General features: G+C 36.3%; 1 protein-coding gene across 2 annotated transcripts in view; it reads left to right on the plus strand.

Annotated features, from left to right (window-relative positions):
* The window catches only part of PIK3CB (phosphatidylinositol-4,5-bisphosphate 3-kinase catalytic subunit beta), a 103,944-nt gene that overhangs the window by 48,746 nt on the left and 32,940 nt on the right, over window positions 1–22,258 (plus strand). For both annotated transcript variants that reach the window (XM_026855031.1, XM_026855032.1), the window contains 8 exons: window positions 7,132–7,317; window positions 10,044–10,269; window positions 11,873–12,096; window positions 14,765–14,947; window positions 15,209–15,379; window positions 16,642–16,719; window positions 21,053–21,304; window positions 21,868–21,964. In XM_026855031.1, the coding sequence (XP_026710832.1) occupies window positions 7,165–7,317; window positions 10,044–10,269; window positions 11,873–12,096; window positions 14,765–14,947; window positions 15,209–15,379; window positions 16,642–16,719; window positions 21,053–21,304; window positions 21,868–21,964 (1,384 nt within the window). In that variant the 5' untranslated portion in view covers window positions 7,132–7,164. The remainder of the gene's footprint in view (window positions 1–7,131; window positions 7,318–10,043; window positions 10,270–11,872; window positions 12,097–14,764; window positions 14,948–15,208; window positions 15,380–16,641; window positions 16,720–21,052; window positions 21,305–21,867; window positions 21,965–22,258) is intronic.

The raw sequence follows: 22,258 nt of genomic DNA on the forward strand, positions 1-22,258 counted from the left end.
CCCCCCACCCCCAACTTTTTGCCATCTATTTGGGGTAGCATACTTCTTGTATCCTGAAAGAACTGTAACCACATTTTGGGGATAGGTGACATAAGTTTAGGTGTATAGTATCTCTTCTAAAGAATTGTCTGAAGACTAGATTTTCTTGGTGCTATTAGGCAGTCCAGGAGAATAAGTGCTATGAGACAACAGGGCATCAGAGTTTTCCTCTTAACACTGTGTTATGTGGGTGTTTATATTTACCAGCTTCCTTGCAGCTTCTTTTATTACTATTCTTTTTGATTATGCTTCAGGATAATAGATTGAATGTTGCATTGGATTTTACATTGGTCTTCTTTTAATAACATAAAAATACACCTCAGTGGATGGGTGTCAGGGGATTTGTGGTGAGTTCACCAGTAAAGGCAGATTTCTAACTTAATGACCTAGTGTGAAATTTCATAATTGGTGCATTCTTCATAATGCTGGTTTTAGAAGAACTCAGACCACATAGATTAATGTTGGGTGTTGGTAACAGTCCATGTGGATTTGTGAGTACTTTTTCGTCCAAGTCTTTTGCTAATATGATAAATTACTTTCAAAGGAAAGTTCATTGCATTGTTACTCTGTATCTGAAGGCACTGCAAAAAATTAGACAGGCTCGCTCTCTCTGAGCATGCTCTTGTTCAGCTCTTTATTTCAGGGTAACTTTATGAAATCTCCCCCATGATTCACTTTGCCCTTCATATCTTTTTGGTTGGCACTGGTTTATGTCTGATATTTGCACCTCCTGGATTTAATTCCTTTACAACTACTCTACACTGGTAGAACTGAGTTCACCAACTCTTAAAGCAGTGGTGTGAAACCTTTGCAGCTGGGTGGTCCTGGGCTCTCAGTGCTCTTGTCCTGAAGTAGTCATGATGAAAGTGTTTGCTACAAACTGGTCTTGCCTGCCTTCTCAGCAAAACAGAATGAGCTTCTGAGTGGATGGCTTACAGTAAGGACACAGAACCCCAACTTGTAACCACAGCTTCTAAACCCTACTGATCCTTTAGTCTAAAAGATAAGTCTTGTAACTCTTGGGGATGTTCTTAATGCCTGGGTTTTGTTAATTGATATTGTGTAATGTTCCAGTGGTTCTGCTGGTGACTGACACTTGCTGGAAGCTTTGTCTGTGTTATTTTTACAGGCTGCTTTTGTAACTAACTGCACTGTATAGCCCAGGCATGTGTGGTTCTAGTTCTATGTTTTGGTTAGGAAAAAAGTGACTGGGCTGCAATTCACAGAAAAATATGCGTAGCTTACTTCTGACTGTCAACTCTCCTGAATCCCTTTTAGGAATCAATGAAGAAGCAGCTTGGTTCTGGTATGGCTTTTTTGTTTGTTTGTTTATTTTCTTTTTTCCTTTCCTAGTGGTCTCTTTTTGGTTAGATGATGAGTTATATTTTTGTTGGGGGATGGTGGTGAAGCTACAAGGTCTTTTGGCTTCTGGAATGAGGCTATTTGCACTAGAGCAAATTCTTCTATCTGTCTAGAGATGGAAAGTCCTTTAAAAAACAAAACTAAACACCTCTACACACACATACACAAGCCCCACAACAAAACAAGAACAACAATGAAGAACCCTGTGCCTGGGAACACATAGCTGTTCTCAATAGTTGTTCAGGGACTGTGGTCTGCTGACTGGTCTCTCCCGCTTAAAAAGTCTGAATATCTTTTAATCAAGGTCACAATACAGAGGAAAGACAGAAAATTAAATTCTGTAACTTTCACATTGATTTCACAAAGGAAATTCTCACCCTCTGCAGGAATCTGTAATGAAGACAAAACCAGCTTACATCGCTTCTGTGATGAAAGAGTCTGGTCTGTGAAGCAATATCAGGACAAGTGAATGTTTATGGAAGACATCAGTGATGAAAAATCTATGTAACACTGTATGGGTCACTAGATTCCTCCCTCTCTTTTTACCTACCTGGAACTGTGTTAGGGTGAAGTATTCATATTGCTTTAGGCATTTAGAATTTTAATTGTCTTTTATTTGGAAATTCTTTCTCCCTGATGAAAGCAAATGGAAGTGTTATTTCTTGTGTGGCTTAAGTTGCTCAAAATCTGGTCTGCTTTCAGAAGAGATGGTCCTGCCCTGTTCTTGGCTAAGTGTTACCACGACCTTCTTTCTGTTTTCATGCAGCGTGCCTGCTTAGAAAGCTGTTTTGACTGAAAACTAACTTTAAAGAAGAGAAATACCTAAAATCTCAGTTGGATCATTGCTCTTATCTTGCTGACAGAAAGGGCAGTATGATCTTCTGTCAGTTTTCGCCAGTTGTAAAACCACATTTTGAGGCTGCAGTTACCTGAAATGCTCTAACAGTCTGGAGGCTTGCTGCTGCCGAGGAGATCGTGCTTCCATTCATCTCCTTTCAGGGGCTCTGGTACTCCTTATATGCTTCTGTGGTTTGACTCAACTAGATAATGTGAAAGAAAATTACTCATTGGTACCACCTGGATGATAAGCTGAAACAGTTCATGAGGAGACTTGAGGTGTGCTGCAACAGGAGTTAGGCAGGGGAGCAGAACTGGGCAGCCCGGAGCAGAAGGGAGGGTGTAGCCATTCCCCTCTAGCCAGCAGTGAGCACGGCATTGTGTCATCCAGCTTCACCTGGAGTGTGTCACCTAGATGTTGACAGCTTGTAGTGATAGTTGTTCCACTTCAGTCTTAATGCTTGGTGCACGTACCAGATGTACTGATTTATAGATACAAAAATCGCAGGCAGTTGTCTTGGTTTGAGAAATCTTGTAGGGCTTCTTGTTTGTGTACATTAAATAAATAAATAAATGTGAATGTTAAATTTTCTTTCTCTTTTTCTCATTCTGCAGATGTTCTTCTAAACTGTGTTCCATTTCTTTCCGTTAATCTAAGCAGCTCTTTCAGAACAAATACAAATTGCGTGGTTTTGCGATTAAGAGCGTATGTGTATATACATACAAAGCTGAAACGTGTTAAGTTTAGAGAAAATTTATATTTTACATGGGAAGGTTTGAATGCTCTCTGTCAATAGTATGTACCTGTGACTTAGAAAAGCATTTAGTATTGGGCTTTGCTGCTGTTAAATCCAAATAATCATTGATTAGATACTTGAGTGGCCAAGATTAAATACTGTTTTAATTACTTCCTTCTTTTGTGTGAGAAGTTGTTTTTACTGTGACATTAGGCAAGAATAGCTATGAGGTTGACAGCCTGAAATAGCTTTTTATTATTATTTTGATTGTTGGTTTTTTCCTTTAGCTGGAAGTTGTTTAAAATGTCTCTGGTGTTATTGCTCCCAGTCCAGATGGCTTTCTGCCTTTGTTTCAGTTACTAGATGTGATATTGTTAGTCACTAGTGCCACCACACATTTTATGGTTTGGCTCATGACTCATGCTCACAGCCGTCTTACGTTGCCAATCCGTATTTATTCTCAGTATAAATACTTGTTCTCTCTTGACCCCTGTGATGTCAGCTGCTGGTGGAAATTGGGTGCTGACTGTAAAAGACACTAAGCTGTTTCCTTGAGGAAGGAAATATTAAGTAAGTGCCTGAAAGCAAGAATAGCTTCCCAGCATGCTCAGATTGGTGTGATGATTGCTCTTCTCTTTTTAATTGAAAATTGAAATGGAATTTTAAAAGATTCTGATGTCTGTGTTTGAAGTCTGTAATTACAAACAAGTATCATAGAAGGACTGCATAACTCTGTGTTGTGGTGTGTAGGTTATAGGGTATGTTAACAGCATTTTTAAGTCTTGCTTCTTTGAGCATTTCAAACTCTTGTTGGTGCACTAAAGTGGTTTCAACAATTGCAAATGTTGTGGGAAAACATTAGAAAGAGGATGAAAATAGAAAAGTTCTTATGCTGAATCAAAATAGGAATTATGAGCAAAATAACTACATAGAACAAATTAATGTTTTCCATGCTGCTGTACCTGTTAAAGTAATGCTTTATAATGGCGATATCACTTTATTTTACCATGCTGACCACAGAAAATAACTGAAAATATACTGTATATGTGTACAAGTATGAAAAAGCTTCAGATGTTTTTTCTGTGATGACTATTCTCAGTTACAACAAAATTGCAGCCAAGATTTTATGGGTAGAAGTAGCTGGATGGAGGAACAGAAATGGTATCCCATTATATAGTACTTACCTTGTTAGAAACTACCTTAACTAATTTGTTAAAGATATACTGATTGGTAATGAGGAACACTGCATTTTCTCTAGATTTTTTGGGGGTAGATGCTGTAATAGTGTAGTCTGTGTTGCATGATGGGATTTCCGCACCCACTGATGAGTGAAAGGATAGATGTGTAAATATCTGGTAAGTAAGATTAAATAGTTTCATATCTGATTTGTCATTTTCACCAGGCCTATGCCCGCACCTCCAATTGGTTTGCTGTGCTTTTGTGGTGCAGTGTGGTGGATTTTCGGGGGAATGAGGACCTGATGGTGATAAACGGTTTTTGATATTGATGATGATAGGAGCTCCCTAATTGTTGCTTCTATTGAGGAAAAATATTTTTCTTTATGTAGTTATACTTTCTGAAAGTTAGAGGGTTTTTTGTTTGCCTGTAATGAAAATTATACTATATTTTCATCTAGTACAAGCAAAATACTAAGTGATCCACATGTTTAGTGTGGTAACAAGACAAGTTGGCAACAGTCATGCTTGTGTGGGTCTTCACAAGTTTGTGAAGGCTGAATGGAAAGGTTTTGAAATTACCTGGGTCTCATTATTCAGTATATTTACATGTCATTTAGAGGTGAGACTTAAGTGTTGTGTCTCATGTCTAAGGCAGCTTTGAACTGGCAAGCTGATAGTAGCACATCTGTGGTACCAAATACGTGCTTTGAGTATTTAGGTGGGCTCCATGCGGGTCTGGGACTTGTTATCCCACTGGTGACTGGTAAACTTTAGGAGATTACAGTTCTTTCCAGTCAACCCTCTTTCTCTGCTGGAGATATTAATCTTCTGAATTTTTCCAAATATCAGATGAACAATTTTATATATTTACGGTAACTGGAGGGATAGAAACCAGTACTGAGGAATGAGGCAGAGATGGACTGTGAACATTCTAAAGTGGTGATTTAAATCGTTTAACAATGATGATCAGTAAAAGCACTGAACAGCCCTTTACAATATGTTCAAAATACTAATAGCCTATTTGTCATAAAAAGTTACGCTTCTGTAGTAGTTGATTTTTGTGCTGCTGGCATGTTCTATTGTCCGTTGTAGGCACAGTCATCATTCCCCTGCTTGCTTGCTTATTTATTTATTTCATTGCAAGCTGTCTGTATCAAGCAAGGGATTACGAAGAGACTTTCTGAAGTACTACTTGGGTTTTGTTGTTAATTAAGGATATGACAATTATTTGTTTGATTTAAAAGCCTACCAATTTTGAAGAGTTGAATTTCTGTGAGATATGAGTATCAGGCAAAGTTATCTCCTGCATATTGTAACATTTGGAATTAGTAGCTGGTGGTATGACTTTTCCTAAACTAAGATGTTTTATAAAGAAAAAAGCTGACGAGGGAGGGGAACAAAACACCTTTGTTACGATTTAGTTGGTCTCCAGGAGGTCTGTGGAGGGTTCAAATATAGAGCATTATAAAAAGATCTCCTGGTTGCTTGTTTTGGGTAAAGAATAGTAATAAAGTGTTTGGGGATTTAAAGCTGTATTCATAAATACATATACACTTGGAAAAATTGCACAGCATGATAATTATCAGTAATTCAATTACATGACCAGCTTAAGCAGTCCTTTACTGTATCTTGGTATAACCTTAGTATGTTTAGCACCTGTAGAAAGGACTACCTTTTGAGAACAAATTTTGCCTAGTGTCTTAACAAAAAGGGGAAAATATTGTGTGTCAAACAGACTTTTTAGCAATGTAGTCAGCAGTAGTGACTGGATTTCAGAAAGCTGTTGTGCTATTTTTTTTTCATTTGCTGATGAACTTGTTTGAACCTGCTCTATAAAGAACAGCAACCGAGTGTATTGGTTATATCCTGCTTTTTCTGCTGGTGCTGTAATAAGTGAAATACCTTCACTTGAGCAGAACAGGCCTGATTTTAGCAGGGAAGGGATCTAGAAGAGAAGGGAAGGAGTGATAAAATTAGTGGAAAGCTGTAATAATAGTGAAGTTGCACGTTCTGGCTTATATTTTTACAAATGGTGGTTTCCCACATCTTGTGATGTCCAACAGGAATTAGAAAGGTAACTTGTCTTTATTGGAGAAGTGCTTTACCCAACAGCATGTTAACAACACTTCCCATCTATTTGTCAGCTGAAGAGCATTGTCTGGATGAAGAATATGGTAAATACTTCAGTGAATAGTGATTGAGGGGAAAATGCATCTTTAAAGAGTGGTTATCAAACGATAAGACTTGGAAAGTCAGGAAAAACAAGTGATAGAATTAAGACTAAATAAAAATGTTTTGAAATGGGAAGGACAAGTAATCAGGAAGCCAGTGAGATGAGTTGAAGTAGATCAAACAAAAGGTTTCCCCCTACCCCACAGTGGATGTCATTTACAGTGGGTTGAATTCATTGGAGATGATCTTTCAAGGGTGAAAGCAAATGGAGATAAATATCTTTAGAGGAAAATGACACTTTCTAATAGAGTTGAAGAATCTTTTCCTACAATTAATATAGACTTTCAAGTTGATTATGTCACTCTGGCCACATCCGTACATAACTTAGCAGGAAATTTTCAAAAACAATTATAAAATAGATCATGTGCCTTTGTGTTAAATATTGCCATGCTTCATCCCAGAAGTTTGCTTTGATTGTATTTTATGTAGGTTTAGAGAAAATCTAAAATTAATTTCTGCTTTTGCTTTAGCTAACCTCTAATTAGTTAGTTTTGTCTCTTATTACTTTGTCTTAATGAAATAAACCATCTCAACAATAGTGCTTTACCAGGCAAGTGCTTCTGTTATACTAAATGGAATTAATAAGTAAAACTGTGCTTATGTGTTTGCAATTTTGGCATTTGAGACCCCAGACTTGCAAGCTGAGCTGTACAAGCAGGCTTATGTAAACTTTGCAAAGGCTTTAAAATGTGTGTCTAATTATAAAAGGTTAAGTATACTGAATTTTAATTTTCTTTTTCCCCAAGGCCATGTGGTTATGATATTATTGAGATTCCATAATGCCTCCTGCCGTGACAGACAGCCTTGACATCTGGGCAGTGGATTCACAGATTGGTGCTGATGGCTCGATATCTGTGGACTTCTTGTTGCCCACTGGAATCTACATCAACCTGGATGTCCCTCGAGATGCCACCATATCTCATATTAAACAGGTAATACCAAATAGTCAATTAATTTAAAAGTTAACATAGTTGGAATGAGTGCTGTTTCTGATTTATGTGCCTTTTGGCAAATCAAATAATGAATTTGAGTAGGCATAAAAAAATAATGTATTGAAGGCACACATATAGCAGGTTAATTAGTAAGGATGTATATGTGTCTGGGGGTTTACAATATTTTTGGGCAGATAGCAAGGTTCGGAGAAATTACTTCTTACTGATGGTTACACTTCAGCAGAGATTATTCTAATAGCTCTATATTAATACTCTATTGCTATATCTAAACCTTTTTTTAACAGATTGGTAATACACTGTATGTTGTTTTAATATTTCTCCGATTAGTGTGCAAACAGGAGACACTGTGTCTAGTTTGATTTTAATATAGAAGTCACAGATTGCGCTCCTGCTTTTTTTGACTGACACCAAAGATAGATGCTTTAAAAACAATGTATGCCGCTTCTTAAAGGTTGTGTACGAGTGCCTTGTTAGGGCATCACTTAAGTGAGGAAATACTCAAATCGAAGGGGAGCATGTAAGGAAATAACCACAGATACTAACAAATAATTTACTGACCTTTCATCATTTAATGGCCACGTGAGGGCATTTAGAAAAGCTACTGTGGAATTAGTGGGTGAATTGTAACACCAACTAATCTGCTCCTTAAGCATAATAAACTTCTGACGAAATAAAGAACTGTGATTTCTCATTCCATTGCATTGTCTGGTAAATAAGGACATTGTTTTTCATTTCTATTCAGTCTGACAGTATTCACTTGTTTGTAGAAATTATTTCTTTTGTATCAGTAGTAGCTTCATATAATTTATTGTACTTCTAATTTAAGACATTCTAGACACTGAAGGTTTTTTTCATGCAGCAGACCACTTAATATTTTAGTAGAAGTGAGAGTGTTGCTAGAAATTGAAGCGATCCGAGAAATAAGTCTTGTGCTATACTCAAATACTTGAAATCTGACTGGAAAAATGTCATTGTTTTAGTAAGAGTTACCTGGGCAATTACAGGTTAGTTGGTAGGTAAGATAATGGAATAGCTGATAGTAATTTCAACTGATAAAGAATTTGAAAAATGTGTGTAAATGACAACAATAAGGGACTTGAACTAAGCTGTCTGGTTTTCCTGATGGTTGTGACACACTGAAACAGCGTTCTGTAAACAGGTACTGTTGATAATTAGCTGTTTTTCAAAGAAAAGAAATGTTGAGCCTAACTACAGAGGACTTCCGTGGAAATCACTGTATTTGCAAACAAAACAATAATGAAGACTGGTGACATACTGGATTAGTACTTTTAGTCCCACTACATTGCTATGACAAGGCTTCATTTGTGGACCCTTGGATGTATAAATAGAGAATTTGAGAGGAAGTGTTAAGATTAAGATTAAAATAAGAGAAAAGAAAAAAAATAGCCTATTACGTGAGGGTTGAAGAATTTTTAATTTCTGTAGACATTGGAAGTCAGTTTCAGGGACTTCATGGCTTTTGAAGTTTTACAGTCATTAAGGGATGCAAGTACCAGTAGCTGGAAGTTGAAGTCAGACAATTTGGGGGAAACAAAAAGGTACAGTTTTTTTAATCATTATAATTAGCTAATGGAGAAAACCACAGAGGCAATAATAGAGTTAGTTGATCTTTTGATACTGTTGTTGGAATTTTTGCTCTAAACCAAAGGTATTTGCTGAATTCAACTCTCAATCAACTGAGCAAAATATACTGGAATACGTTTCTGGAAGGCAGAATTCATTGTTCAGAGCTATGAAATATCTGCAGGTATGTTCAGTTCAGCAAGAGGAGTTTGGTTCAGCTTCAGTTTGAAAAGAGGTTTTTGCCATTGTGTTATTACTTGCAGTTCCTGTTTCAAAATAAGTTTCAGAAACAAATCCATAAAATGTAAACTTAAAATATCTCACAAAGATTTGAATAGTATTTAGTTTGGGAAAGCTCTATTTAATTCTAAGTTCTGTTTTCTGCTAAGGATTTTATAATTTCATGTATTTGATACGTTGGTGTTACTTAAGGTGTAATCTGCTACTTAAGTATTCAGTTCAGTAAAACATTAGTTAGTGTTCTGTGGGTGACTTGCATGTCTTAGTGGCCTGCCAGTAGTGTAAAAAAAATTAACTTAAAGACAGAAAACAGGATTATTTTTTTTTACTCAGGAATTAGTTCCATAGTGGGAACTTGTTGTCTATATATTACAATAATTACAGGAAAAAGTATAGACATGTCTCGAGGGAGAAGGATTTTGATAGGAAGCTCTAGGAATGGATGGAGGAGAGTGACAGTTTGGTGGTCAGTGTCAGGAACGTCTGAGTCCAAAACTAGTAAGTGCTTTGTTTCTGTAGTGACAGTTGCAGTCCTGCAACTTCACTGCAAATAGGGCTGTGGTGGGTCAATCCCAGGGTAAGTGTCAGGATGTGTGTTAGTGCTGCCCTTCTCTCATCACCTCATAGTACTTGTCCCTGTGGGTTTTTTACTGCTGGGGGTATTTATGCACACAGGTTGCTGCTTCAAAATAATACCAAGATAGAGACTACAAACAAGACAAATTAAATATATAAAAGATTTACAGGGATAAAAAGAAACCAAGTTAGCAAACATCTACTCTTTTTTTGAACATAAATGAAAATTAATGTTACCATCAGTGCCACAAGATATGTCCATGGTTTCTTGTTTTGCTTCATGTATTTCTTTATTTTCTTTGCAGCTGTTATGGAAGCAGGCACATGCCTATCCCCTCTTTCACCTCCTCATGGAGATTGACTCTTACATGTTCTCATGTGTGAATCAGACTGCTGTACACGAAGAATTAGAGGACGAAACACGGAGACTTTGTGATGTTAGACCCTTTCTTCCTGTCCTTAAACTAGTGACAAGGAATTGTGATCCAGGAGAAAAATTGGATTCTAAAATAGGTGTCCTTATAGGCAAAGGTAATAACTTTTTTTTTTTTTTTAAATCAGGGTAAACTTGGTTTTGTAGGAGGGTCTTAATTAGGCAGGTAACAGTGGAAAAATAAAAATTTTTAAAAACTCCAACCCGTATTTCCTTGACAAAATTCTCTTTTCTCAAACTAATACTGATGTGGTTTAAATGAATTTAAATACTCAAGATGAAACATTTGAAAGCTGTTGAAAGCTACTTTCTGTATTGTATTTTGGCACTGTGTTGTATTGTTCTATCAATCAAGAACAAATTTTGTCTTAGTAGATGAGGGAAAATCTGTAATATGATTACTAAGCGAAGGAAAGCATAATCCCTGAGAAGTGTTATTATAAGTAGCCTACAGAAAAATGGATACCCAGAAGGAACTAGAAATGATTACGGGTTTGTTATACATGGTTTCTGAGTTGTTTAACAGTATAATTCTTGGTTTTGCTCTCAGTTGTGGCACTGATTTTCAGCAAACAATGAAAAGCTATTTTTAAAGGTTTCACAGTAACTTGTTCTTGATGTTATTTCAGAATTTTCAGCTTTTAAAGCTACTCTGCTGGTTATACAATCAAGATTGACAGGGTCATGTGAGGTCATACCTCTTGTTTTAAAACAATGGACCATTGTTACTCTTTTATAAAGACTGCAGGTTTTGTTTAGATTTTAGCAGTACACTGTCTGCCTATTTGTTAAAACTGACAATGGAAACAGCCATTTAACCATTCAGACTTATTCTGACAGATTCTGAGATTCACATTCTTTAATTGAATATTTTGCTTATTATAGCTGTATGAGGTCCTTCCTTATGCAGCCCCCATTCTGTACCTTAGCAGTGCAAAAAAAGCTTAAACTTAGTGTTCTGCCTTTAAAAGGTGTTCAGTGCTTTGTGTAATTTGGACAATGTCCTTCAAAGGAGAAAAGAAAGAAAGAAACACTTGCAGGCCCTATACTTCCTGAAGTGCTGAAGAATCACAGCTGTGTGTACTCTCCACTGCGTATTCTCTCTTTACGTATTTTAGAAAAGGAACTTTACTGATCTTGGATTGGTTGAAATTTCAGTCCTGTCATTTTGACTTGAGTAGAAGATTTTAATCACAAGGAAAATTCAAGAATAAATTTTGTTTACAGTCCCACTATCCTTCTTTTATGACTTTTAAACAAAATTGAAAAGATGATATAATCTTTGGGATTAAAAAAACCAGTTTGCAGACACTTCCTCCTCTCTATGGTCTTTATGATACATTTGCTGTGCTTTCTTTGCATTTGTTCTGGTGAGGAGAGACTTAAAACTTTCCAAACTATCTTGAACTCAGGATGATGTTGGCTTTTCTGTTTAGTAGTACCTAAAGAGGTATTGGTTCTTGCTGTTTAAACTCTCATGCCAGGTTGCGTGGGAATTGAGCAAGTAACTTTGGAAGTCCACTGAAGTACAGGACAATGTAGAACCCAACTCACTTTTGAGCACCTGTTTTAGATGGAATGTCTGAAGAAAACCACTTATGTAACCTTAACTTAAATATAATAGAGATTTGATTGTCATGGTAAATAGATGGGTGGTACTTGTACAGGTATGTATCCTTCTGCTTCCTTGAATTCTCTCAGGTCTCCATGAATTCGATGCCTTACAAGATCCTGAAGTGAATGACTTCCGAGCTAAAATGCGGAGAATCAGTGAGGAAAAGATTCAGTCGCTTGTGGGTCTCTCCTGGATGGACTGGTTAAAGCACACTTACCCACCAGAACAGGAGCCTGTTATCCCAGAGAGCTTCCAAGATAAGCTCTATAGTGGAAATCTTGTAGTGGCTGTTCATTTTGATAACTGCCAGGTAGGAATGATTGTTCATCACATTTCATGTATTGTTCTTGATCCTGATCTGAATTAGCATGTGATTGATCAAGGATGTAAATGAAATAGAATACTAACACTGTGGTGTTTGCTTTGAAATGTAAATTCTTTCACCAGGATCCTCTACTCTTTCAAGAGAGAACACAAACCTACAGTTGTGAACTGAACTTCTAAAGTCAAATTACAGTTTTGCTTCTAAAGTCAAAATGTACAACTTGTGTATTCTGTATTTCACATTCACAGAACATAATTCAAAGCAGAATGTAATTCAAAGTTGTCAGGACTTCTTGGCCAACTGTTACTGTGGGGCTTCACTAGCATTGTATTTTAGGCTCAGGGGATGCTGGTGAATTGGGAAGTGCCACATTCACCACCCTTCTCTGGGATTCATTGTTGAACAACTTTGGCGTTGATCTGCTCATTAGGTTGAGTAATAAATTTTTAAAACTGAGGAATTTGTATTCTCTACGCTAGACATTCACATAGATTAAATCACTAGCTGAGACTTAGAGTTAACTTTTCTGTTTTGGCTAACAAATTCATAGTTTATTTTTAAAATAAATTTTAGTTTCTACCTAAAATGATTTTTGCTTCAGTTTTTTGATGTTGAAGTTGCTGTGATGCTACTTGAGCCCAGCATTCCCATTCATTTTTGTACTATGTTCTTTTGGGTAACAGTGAGGAATCATCGCTGTAAATCTTAAAATCTCACAAGTGTTTAAATATATCAGGCTGCATTTGTCCATTTTCACTCAGGTGCTAGATACTGATTTTCTAATGATTCAGCTGATTTTATTTGCAAAACCATATTATTTCTGATACTATATCTTTTTAACTTAAAAAAAAAAAGTCCAAAATGGTAAAATCCTACCTGACTCTGGAAACAGAAAATGCAGAGGTGAATACTAAATTTGGTGGCTGGTAACACTAGCTGATGTTGGGTGCATAAATGTTTTTATGATTAAACCTTTTTCCAGTCCTCTTTGTCTTATTAGATGACTTGTAGTTGTCCAGGAGTGAGAATATCTGTGTGTTTGTCAGCTTTTGATTGAAATATTTTGTATATATGCATATGATAACAGCACAAAAGCAGTGGAAAAGTTCATACTGGGGCAGAATGTATTTGCCTGCCACTGTAATAGCTTAGGCTGCTGACATTTCAAATGTTTCGAATGCTTCTGCTGCCAGTTCTGACCTTCAGAGCTATTAACAGTTCAAATTTGAGCTGCTTTTCAGAGCAGTAAACTCTGTTCCAGACTTTACTACTTGCACTGAGTACTAGAATTCTCAGGAGAATTAAATAGGAAGGTATGAGGACCATTGTGTTCTTTCAGTGGGAACGCTGCAAGATTGTGAGTAAAATTTTAAAATGGTCTTTGTCTAGAGTGTGTGGATGAGCTGTAAAAGCTACCCAATTGTCTCTGGAGCAAGTGAAAGAGACCGATCCCCATTTCTGTGACCTACATGTAAAGAGCTACAATTTGGAAGTAAGGCAGCAATTGTAGAGCACCAGCTTCCTGGGAAGAAAAAGTGTCATTCATTGTCTACCCACTACCAGTTATGATAGGAGAGGAAAGCTTTCACAGTTTGGCAGCTTTTATGCAGAAACTGAGAAAATACGGAATGAATTTTGCCTGACTATAGAGTTAGATTTTTCCATTAGGGTAGCTTGGCTCCTTACCAGCAGACTTCTATGTAAATAAAGCACAAGTCAAAAGAATATAAGGCAGACAACACTTCACGTTTGTAAGTAACATGTTTTAGAATGTTTACATCTTCAGGAGTGTGTGTGTGTGTGTGTGTGTGTGTAAATAAAAGAACAAAATCCCAGAATTTACTGAATCAACCTTGGCAAATAAGTGTGTGCAAAGCATGATGTGGTAGATTAAGGGAGATGAAAGATTTCACAGGAGACCTTTTATATTAGGAACTTCAAATGAATTTAGACTTCTTTAATATAAAAAAGAATGTTCTTACCTTTACCTTTTTAGAACGCACCAAAACCAGTGGTAGTTTGGAAATATGTAAATAGCCTGTAAAGGTTTGATTAAAAATTTTCTTTGAAAATGCAGAGTCTCCCGTGTTGTATTCAGAATGCTACAGGTATTGGCTGATAGCCCTGTTGTCTGTGCTCCTTCAAACCAGATGGTCTTTTTATACATAACTCACATTACCAGTTTCTTCTGCTTTATTACTTGAAGCTTTTTTTTCCCTCTGAGTACTACAATGGTATCTAGAAAGAGGATAACTTGCTAGTGGCCTGAAAGAAGAAAAATTAACACATCTAGTACTGCTAAATACTTTAAAATGTATGCATGATTTATCGTCTCCCTCATTCACTTTCTAAAATACAAGCTTCTAGATCAATATCCTGATCTAGAAGCCTTAAAACACTGCTGAATCAATAAGATAAAGCTCTGTGTTCTTAAAAGTACTTCTGATACTATGAAAGTTTGCGAATTGAACACTTTGCAGCTTAGGATGACTCTGATTACATGGAAGATGTAGACATTACCTCTGAATGTTAAATAGGCTGGTTTTAACAGTGAAGTATTTCTACCTGTTCTATTGTGTATGCTACGATTTAAGCCTTGTACATCTGACGGTGACAAGTTTCATATTCAGTATTCCTGTTTGTGTTTTGCTAGGATGTATTTAGTTTTCAGGTGTCTCCTAACATGAATCCCATCAAGCTGAATGAGCTGGCAATCCGAAAACGTTTGACTATCCATGGAAAAGAAGATGAGGAAGTTGATCCTGCTGACTATGTGCTGCAAGTTAGTGGCAAGCTTGAATATGTTTTTGGTGATCACCCGTTAATTCAGTTTCAGGTATATAAAGCTCTTTGGAACTTACCGTAGCAGCGCTCTGGTGCCTTGGCCAAAATTTGACCTTTCTTCCTGTGCCGTTGGATGGTCAGCTATGCTGAACAGTAATACACTTCCTCTTCATGTCTGCAGCCCTCTCCAATTGTAAAATACATGTGCACCATTTCCTTTGTATCTTTGTAATATATTGTTGGTTTCTTTGATTGAAAGTTGCTATAGAAGCAGTCTGCTAGCTGGTAATAACTGTTTTCTGTGGGCTTTTAGTATATACGCAACTGTGTGATGAACAGGACCCTTCCTCAGCTGACTCTAGTTGAGTGTTGCACCATAAAGAAAATGTGTGAGCAGGAGATGATTGCTATAGAAGCTGCCATAAACCGAAAATCATCCAACCTTCCTCTTCCTCTGCCACCAAAAAAAACAAGAACAACAACTGTAAGTTGATACGGAGCATATCTAACACCTGAAAGGAACAGTGACTTGTGGAATATAAATCACAATGCCTGGGATTGTGCTATTGCTATTTTCCGGGTGTAGGTCTTGTAGTTTTTGACATCTCTGGGCAATTTCAATTCGAGCTGAGCTTTTGCTTTTCTAACTGTATCTCTGCATGTCCTGGCAATGCCCTTGTAGTTTTCAATGGGTGTTCATCCACTTTTCCATCTCTAGTATCTTTGTTTTGAGCAGACTCAGAAGCTTGCAGTTAATCTGAAAGGGTCTCTTGCTCCATCTATTTCCCTTATCTTGAAAGGGGATGGACTGTTCTTTTGCTTCCAGGAGAGTGTTTTTGAAAAAATCCCAGCACTCACTGTCTTCTTTATCCTCTGTGGAAGCTTCCCACAGAACCATTCCCAATTGAGTTCTGAGTGAGCTGAAGTTTGCTCTTCTTAAATCTAAAACCTTTGTCTTAGTACTAACCTTCAGTGTGCTGAGCAGGATCCCAAACTCCGTAATATTGTGATGACTGCAGCCAAGGCTATCACTAACCCAGATATTACAGAGCAGGTTATCTTGGGTTTTGAATAGCAAGTCCAGCAGTGCCTCATTCCTGCTTGGCACATCTAATGTTGGTATGAGGAAGCAGTCCTCTAACAACAGATGTCTGGGTCATGGGAGTCACCCATAAGAACTAGGTCCTGTTGACTCAAAGCTTGCTTAATGACCCAATTACTGATTTGTTGGCCTTATCATCTTGGTTTGGAGGTTGGTAGCAGATGACTACTGTAAGTTCCCCCATGGAGATGATCCCTCTGATCTTGACCCAGAGGCATTTAGTAGGGTTTTCGCAATTGCCATAGTTGACTTCTATACATTCAAGGGTCTCCTTAACGTAGAGTGTGACTCTTCCACCTCTTTTTCCCTGCCTGTCTTTATGAAACAGTTTATAGCCATCCATTGGAATCTTTCAGTCATCTGAGTTGTCCCACCACGTGTCAGTTACTCCTATGATATCATATCTTTCTGACTGGGCACAGAGCTCCACTTCCTCCTGTTTGTTCCCCAGGCTGTGTGCATTTTCTCACCCCCACCCCCGTTTCAGCTGAGTGTTTTTTCTAACTTTTTTTTTCCTTTTAGGGCAAATGCATCTTTTTTTAGTTTGTATTTATGACTTTTGCTTAAAATGCTTAGCTTATAAAATATATCTCAAGATGTTCTATTGATTAAGAATGAACTTGTATCTTTGTTTCCCTTCTCAGAGTGTATGGGATATTTCCAACCCTTTCAAGATTATTCTGTTAAAGGGTAATAAACTAAATACAGAAGAAAATGCCAAAGTAAGTAGCTATACTTAGTATCAGAAGACATTCTGTTCATTATTTTAATGATTTTCAATGTTTAGCGAACTCAGTCATACAGATTTCAATTCAGCAGAAGTATAAGCATTTTTAGTTATTCCTATGTATATTGGTAGTATTGGTTAAAATCTGGCTTTATTGCTAATGTATTGCTTTATTGTCTGAAGTTGGATATGTATATTAGAACATTATTGATAATTGGATGATATGGCACAAACGTTCATATGGTACTTGTTTTTTTTAAGGTATCTATAAATTACTGATACTGGTGTGAAATAAGTTTATTCAGAGTTAACTATCAAACATCTGACAGACAAAAGTAGATGAAATATTAAACATTTTTCAATGGAACATAAGGTGTTTTTGTAGTCCAGAATATATCCTGTGTCTTAAGCATGGACTACATGCTTCTATACAATCTGTCTTTTATTTTCTAAGTGTGCTGAACAGAAAAAAAAAAAAGCTGTAGTATCACTTCCTGTAAAAATGTACATGACTGGGCTACTGACTGTTTTACAGACCACAAGTTGTTAACACATGGGAATTTATTGCATAGCTACTTTAAGACCTTACAAGACATTTGCTGTGAGGTAGAACAACGTTCATTTCCTTTATTTTGTTTGACAATTAATAAATTATATAGCCAGTCATGTAGATTAGGAAGAAATTCAATTATCCATTGAAACTTGCTATTCTGATACTTTTTTCAAGATACTCAGTGCATTTTTTTCTTTCAAAATTGCTGTTATGACCTCCTTGTATATTAGCAGTACTACATTTTACCACATAGCTAAATGAACCATAGTTACAATTTTACTACCTGAGACAGGGTGACTGGAAATGGATGTCTGCAAAACCAGATGTTTCCCTTTTCTTTGTCTAAACCATTATTTAACTAGTTGTAATATCTTCCTAACTCTACATTCTGTAGACTCTTAAAGTTTTTAAAAGAAAAGGGAAGGGAAGAGAGAAGGTGGATTCTGGAAGCAATATAGCTATCAAAGGTCTGTGTTTGTTTTTTTTTTTTCCCCTTCATACTTACATAAGGTGAGTTTTAGTCAATTTCAATAGGCTTTTAGAGGAAAAAGATGTTGATTGTAAACTTGAGGAAAAACAGGAAAAATTGAGAAATCTTTGGTATTGGTGCCTGTGGACACTATCTAAATATTATTTAGTATTTTGAATGTGTTTTAGTCTTGAAAACTTTAAAGTGCTGTAGTTACCCAAGAACAAGAATCCAGAAACCTTGAATAAGAAATCTTGCAAGCTTGTGCATGTTTCCCTGCATTGTCTGTCTACACTATTACGGAATTGTCATTATTGAGAACGGATTTGTTTCCTAGTCCTGATTCTAAGGCTATTTAATTCACTGCCATTGTTCTTTTTGTTTCATTGTCCTTTTGGATCAAGCCAATATTCATCCATTTTTGCTGAAACCACCAACAGGGTTCGTAAATGCAGTGTTTGTAGTGGGGAACCAAACACTGTCAGATGGGTGGCACTCCACTAATGTGAGCTGGATGGATTATTTTCACCTAGAGCACAAGTGACTTCATTCAGCTGTCCAACACCCAATTTTCCAAATACATGATATTTAAAATTGCTTTTCTTCTTGTCTTACTCTTTGGCTGCACCATCAGTACCTACCATTTCATTACTAAAAGGGGAGTGTCATAATGAAAAGAATAAAACTAGGATCCAGTCCCTTACATTAACAAGATTGGAAACCATAGAATTAGAACTAGCCAAAAAGCAAGAAAAATAGCAGTGTGTTCCAACAATACAATGCTTTGTTGCTATCAAATTTTACTTGATCACTTATCCTTTTTACATCATTAAAGGAAAGTCAGGGAAGTGTGGTGTCATATTGAGTTAAAGTATCAGATGATAGCAAATCAAAAAACAATATCCAAAGTTATGCAAATGTGAATTTCAACTCCTGGTTTAAATAAAAATCCAAGTCAGTCAGATTTTGGAATATTTACTGTTGCTGGTGTTGAAGCACAAGCAGGTAATACTCTGGACGTAATCATATTTCCATAAGATATCTTTAAATCAGCAAAGGAACTTCATTATAAATTCAGTTGAACATAGAATTAATCTCCAAATGAATTAATAAAGGACCATCTGTTGTATAGTTTCAAGAAGGTTATGAACCAACCAATTTCAGTTCTCTGACATCAGACACCGTATTTCCTTTTTGTAGAACATAAAGCTGCAATCTTTAATTAGAGAGATAAAAAAACCTGCTGTAAATGTAATCAATAAGAATTTTGATTGTATATTTGTGTATATACATACATGGTTACATATAGGTATGTGTACACACATGTAGTCTGTATATGTTTAGATTTCCTGAAGTAAGATTACTTTCATGTGATCTGTTCCATGGATGTTCATGTTGCTGTTTTTAACTCATGGTGGTTCACAACGATGAAGTTGTGCACACTAAAAATATGTAACAATGGCTCTTATGAGTATTGCTGGGACTCAGGGGAAGGTAGTTTTCTAAGCTGAACTTTTTCTTTCAGTGATTGATTGTAAGCTTGGAAACGAAATGGGCACTGCATATATGTAAGTCAGTGAGTCAGTTTAACAACGGATGTTCCTCTGGCACCTGTATCAGGGAGGAGTGTCACCCATAACAGTGTGTTGTTCTTCAAGACCTAATAGCTCTGCCAAAGCCTGTGCTGTGACAGCAGTCTCTTGATCAGTGGTAGCAGTTGTTTCAGAGGAGTCCAGAATGATCAGAATGGGTGTTATTTGGAGACCATCTGTTGGTGTTACTGATGCCTTCTCCAGGGATTATTCTGGGCTGAAGACAAGATTTGCTCTCTAACATGACTTCATTTAAACTGTATTACAGTTTGGCAATGACTAGTTTATCTGAGCTAGTTTACGAATGGAGAACTTAGTACTGAGCAGTAGTTGGGGGAGGTAAAAAAAGCTGTATCGAGATTGGGACTGCTTTGATGTTCATCACACTGTTATTCCTTTGAAGGAGGAAAGATAGGCTCTGCCCCAGAACAGATCTTGTCTATGTCAGTTGAGAATTCAGAGTTGAATTATTTTTATCCAAAACCCTGTACCAAATGTTAAATATTTCTGCCTTTTCCTTACAGTGCTCCAAAATAACATGATAGCTTAAAAGGAATGTTGGGAAGGTTGTCTGAAGAGCATAGGGAACCTGAAACACCAGTTTTAACTGTAGCATTGAGAGCTTCTTTTTGGTGTTGACCAAAGGATGACATCTGTGGGGTTTTTCTACTCTCTCTCTCTCTTTCTCTCTCTTGTTTTTGGGTTTGATGGTTTTTTGGGTTTTTTTTTTTTTTGTTTTTGTTTTTTGTTTTTTTTAATTAAAAAAGCCCACTGATATTTTGGAAGGTTACGTGAAAGAAGTTGATATTGTATATTTCTGTCTTTGTTAAGGGAACAAAAATAAAGACCTCCTTGTCATTTTTGTTGAAACTGTCCAAGTGTTTCAATACTTGGAAAACTGTCCAAGAATTTAATATTTGGAAACATGCAGTTTTCTGTGTACATATGTTACTAAATAGAAATGTAGAAATAAGCTACATCTTAGCATTGACCTGTAATGTGCTTAATTTCAGTGCCAATTACTCCAGCTTCTTTCTCTTCTTACCCTTCTCCTTTCCTGTTTCTTATTTTTATCATTCAAGCTAGCTGTTTTCTTCGTTTCTGAATATTAAAGACAAAACATAATTCCTAGGAATTATGTACATAGTTATTATTACAGGTGTTTTCTGATGCCAGGGTCAGCAGTGTTCTCTCTGTACATTTTTATAAACAGTTTAAATAAAAAAAGAACTTTTTCTTAAGCTGAAAAAAACCCAAACTTTTCTCAGAAGCACAGGTTAGTTCTAGTTGGAGATTTGAATCTGTATTCAGAAAATTAGTCATTCCTTCTTCATTCTGCTTAGTTGTTTGTTTCCTACTATTTCCTTCTCTATTAGATAAGTTAGAAGCATTTCTATGTTCATATATTGTATTTGTTACTACAAGAGAGTTATTATTAGTCCTAGGTGATAATATATGTAATTCAGTACTGAAAAAATTGGTAGCCAACATTATTTAAACAAGTAGATATTTTGATTTGGCCAGGAACATGAGTAGCAAAGTAAAAAGAAGTTGTTCTCAAGAAATATTTGGTTCATTTTAAAACCTCAAAATTAGTATTTCTTTCAAGGTAGAAATATTGAGGAAATGCATATATGTATGTTCTGTATAATATTCTATGCATAATTCTGTAGGTTCTCTGTCAAGCTTAAAATTTCTCATTTCTTTATTGCAGGTTCATGTTAGGGCGGGTCTTTTCCATGGTACAGAGCTCCTTTGTAAAACTATTGTAAGCACAGAAATATCTGGGAGAAGTGATCACGTTTGGAATGAAGTACTAGAGTTTGAAATAAATGTCTGCGATCTACCCAGAATGGCAAGGCTCTGCTTTGCAGTTTATGCTGTGATGGATAAGATGAAAACTAAAAAGTCAACCAAGGCAATGAATCCTTCCAAATACCAAACCATTAGGAAAGCAGGAAAAGTGGTAACTATTTACTTTGTTTTTCTTGAGCGTATCTGTGAATTATATTGAAATCAGTACTCAGAAAACTTTTGTTGTCCTCATTGAAAAAAAAAAAAAAAAAAAAAAGAAAAGAAAAATTTTAAAAGAGCATATATATTAAGAATTGTGCATTTTGGTACAAAAAACCCCAGCTTTTCATACTTCTCAGCCAATAAAAAAGCATGAAAAGTTTGGTAGTAAGCCAGCTGGCAAATGGCTGTTTAAAGAATTGTGTTTTAAAAGGTCAGTTTTGTTCTGAACCGTAAATGAGTGGGAAAAGATGAAGAAATTAACATCTAGGCTCACATTCAGGGGAATGTGTATTCTTGCACTGGCAGAGCGACACCCTTAAAATTCGTTCTTGTTCTTAATGGTACAGGAATATATACTGAAAACTATGCATGTGGTTTTTTAACTGCTTTTCTGAAAGATCTCACCATTTGGAAAAACAAACATCCTGCTTGATTTTACTTACATTGTAATGCTTGCTGCATAGTAATGTTCATTGGCATCTTAGTTTCCATGTGAAAACTTTCTTTTAACAGCATTATCCTGTAGCCTGGGTAAATACCATGGTATTTGATTATAAAGGACAGTTGAGGAACGGAGAACTGGTACTGCACAGCTGGTCATCATTTCCTGGTAAAGTTTAACTTTTAAGATTTGGACTTTAGTCTTATAAGTATTTATAGAAGAGTAGTATCATATAGTAGGACATTTACTGTATGCATGTCCAATTCTGTCATAATCTCTTTACTATTTGTATTTTTTATGTGGATAAATACATAGCATCTTAATCTCTTTCCTGAAAGTATTGTGTATCAGGAAAGTGAAAGGGCAAGAGTCTGCTTGGAAATTTTATCTGTTTTGTCGGTTATGGAAGGAAAATCACATTAAAACAGATGCATGTTTATATTTAGTGTTATCTGGTTTTAA

The sequence above is a fragment of the Athene cunicularia genome (assembly GCF_003259725.1).
Source record: "Athene cunicularia isolate RWA chromosome 9 unlocalized genomic scaffold, athCun1 chr9_part1, whole genome shotgun sequence".
Taxonomy (NCBI): Eukaryota; Metazoa; Chordata; class Aves; order Strigiformes; family Strigidae; genus Athene; species Athene cunicularia.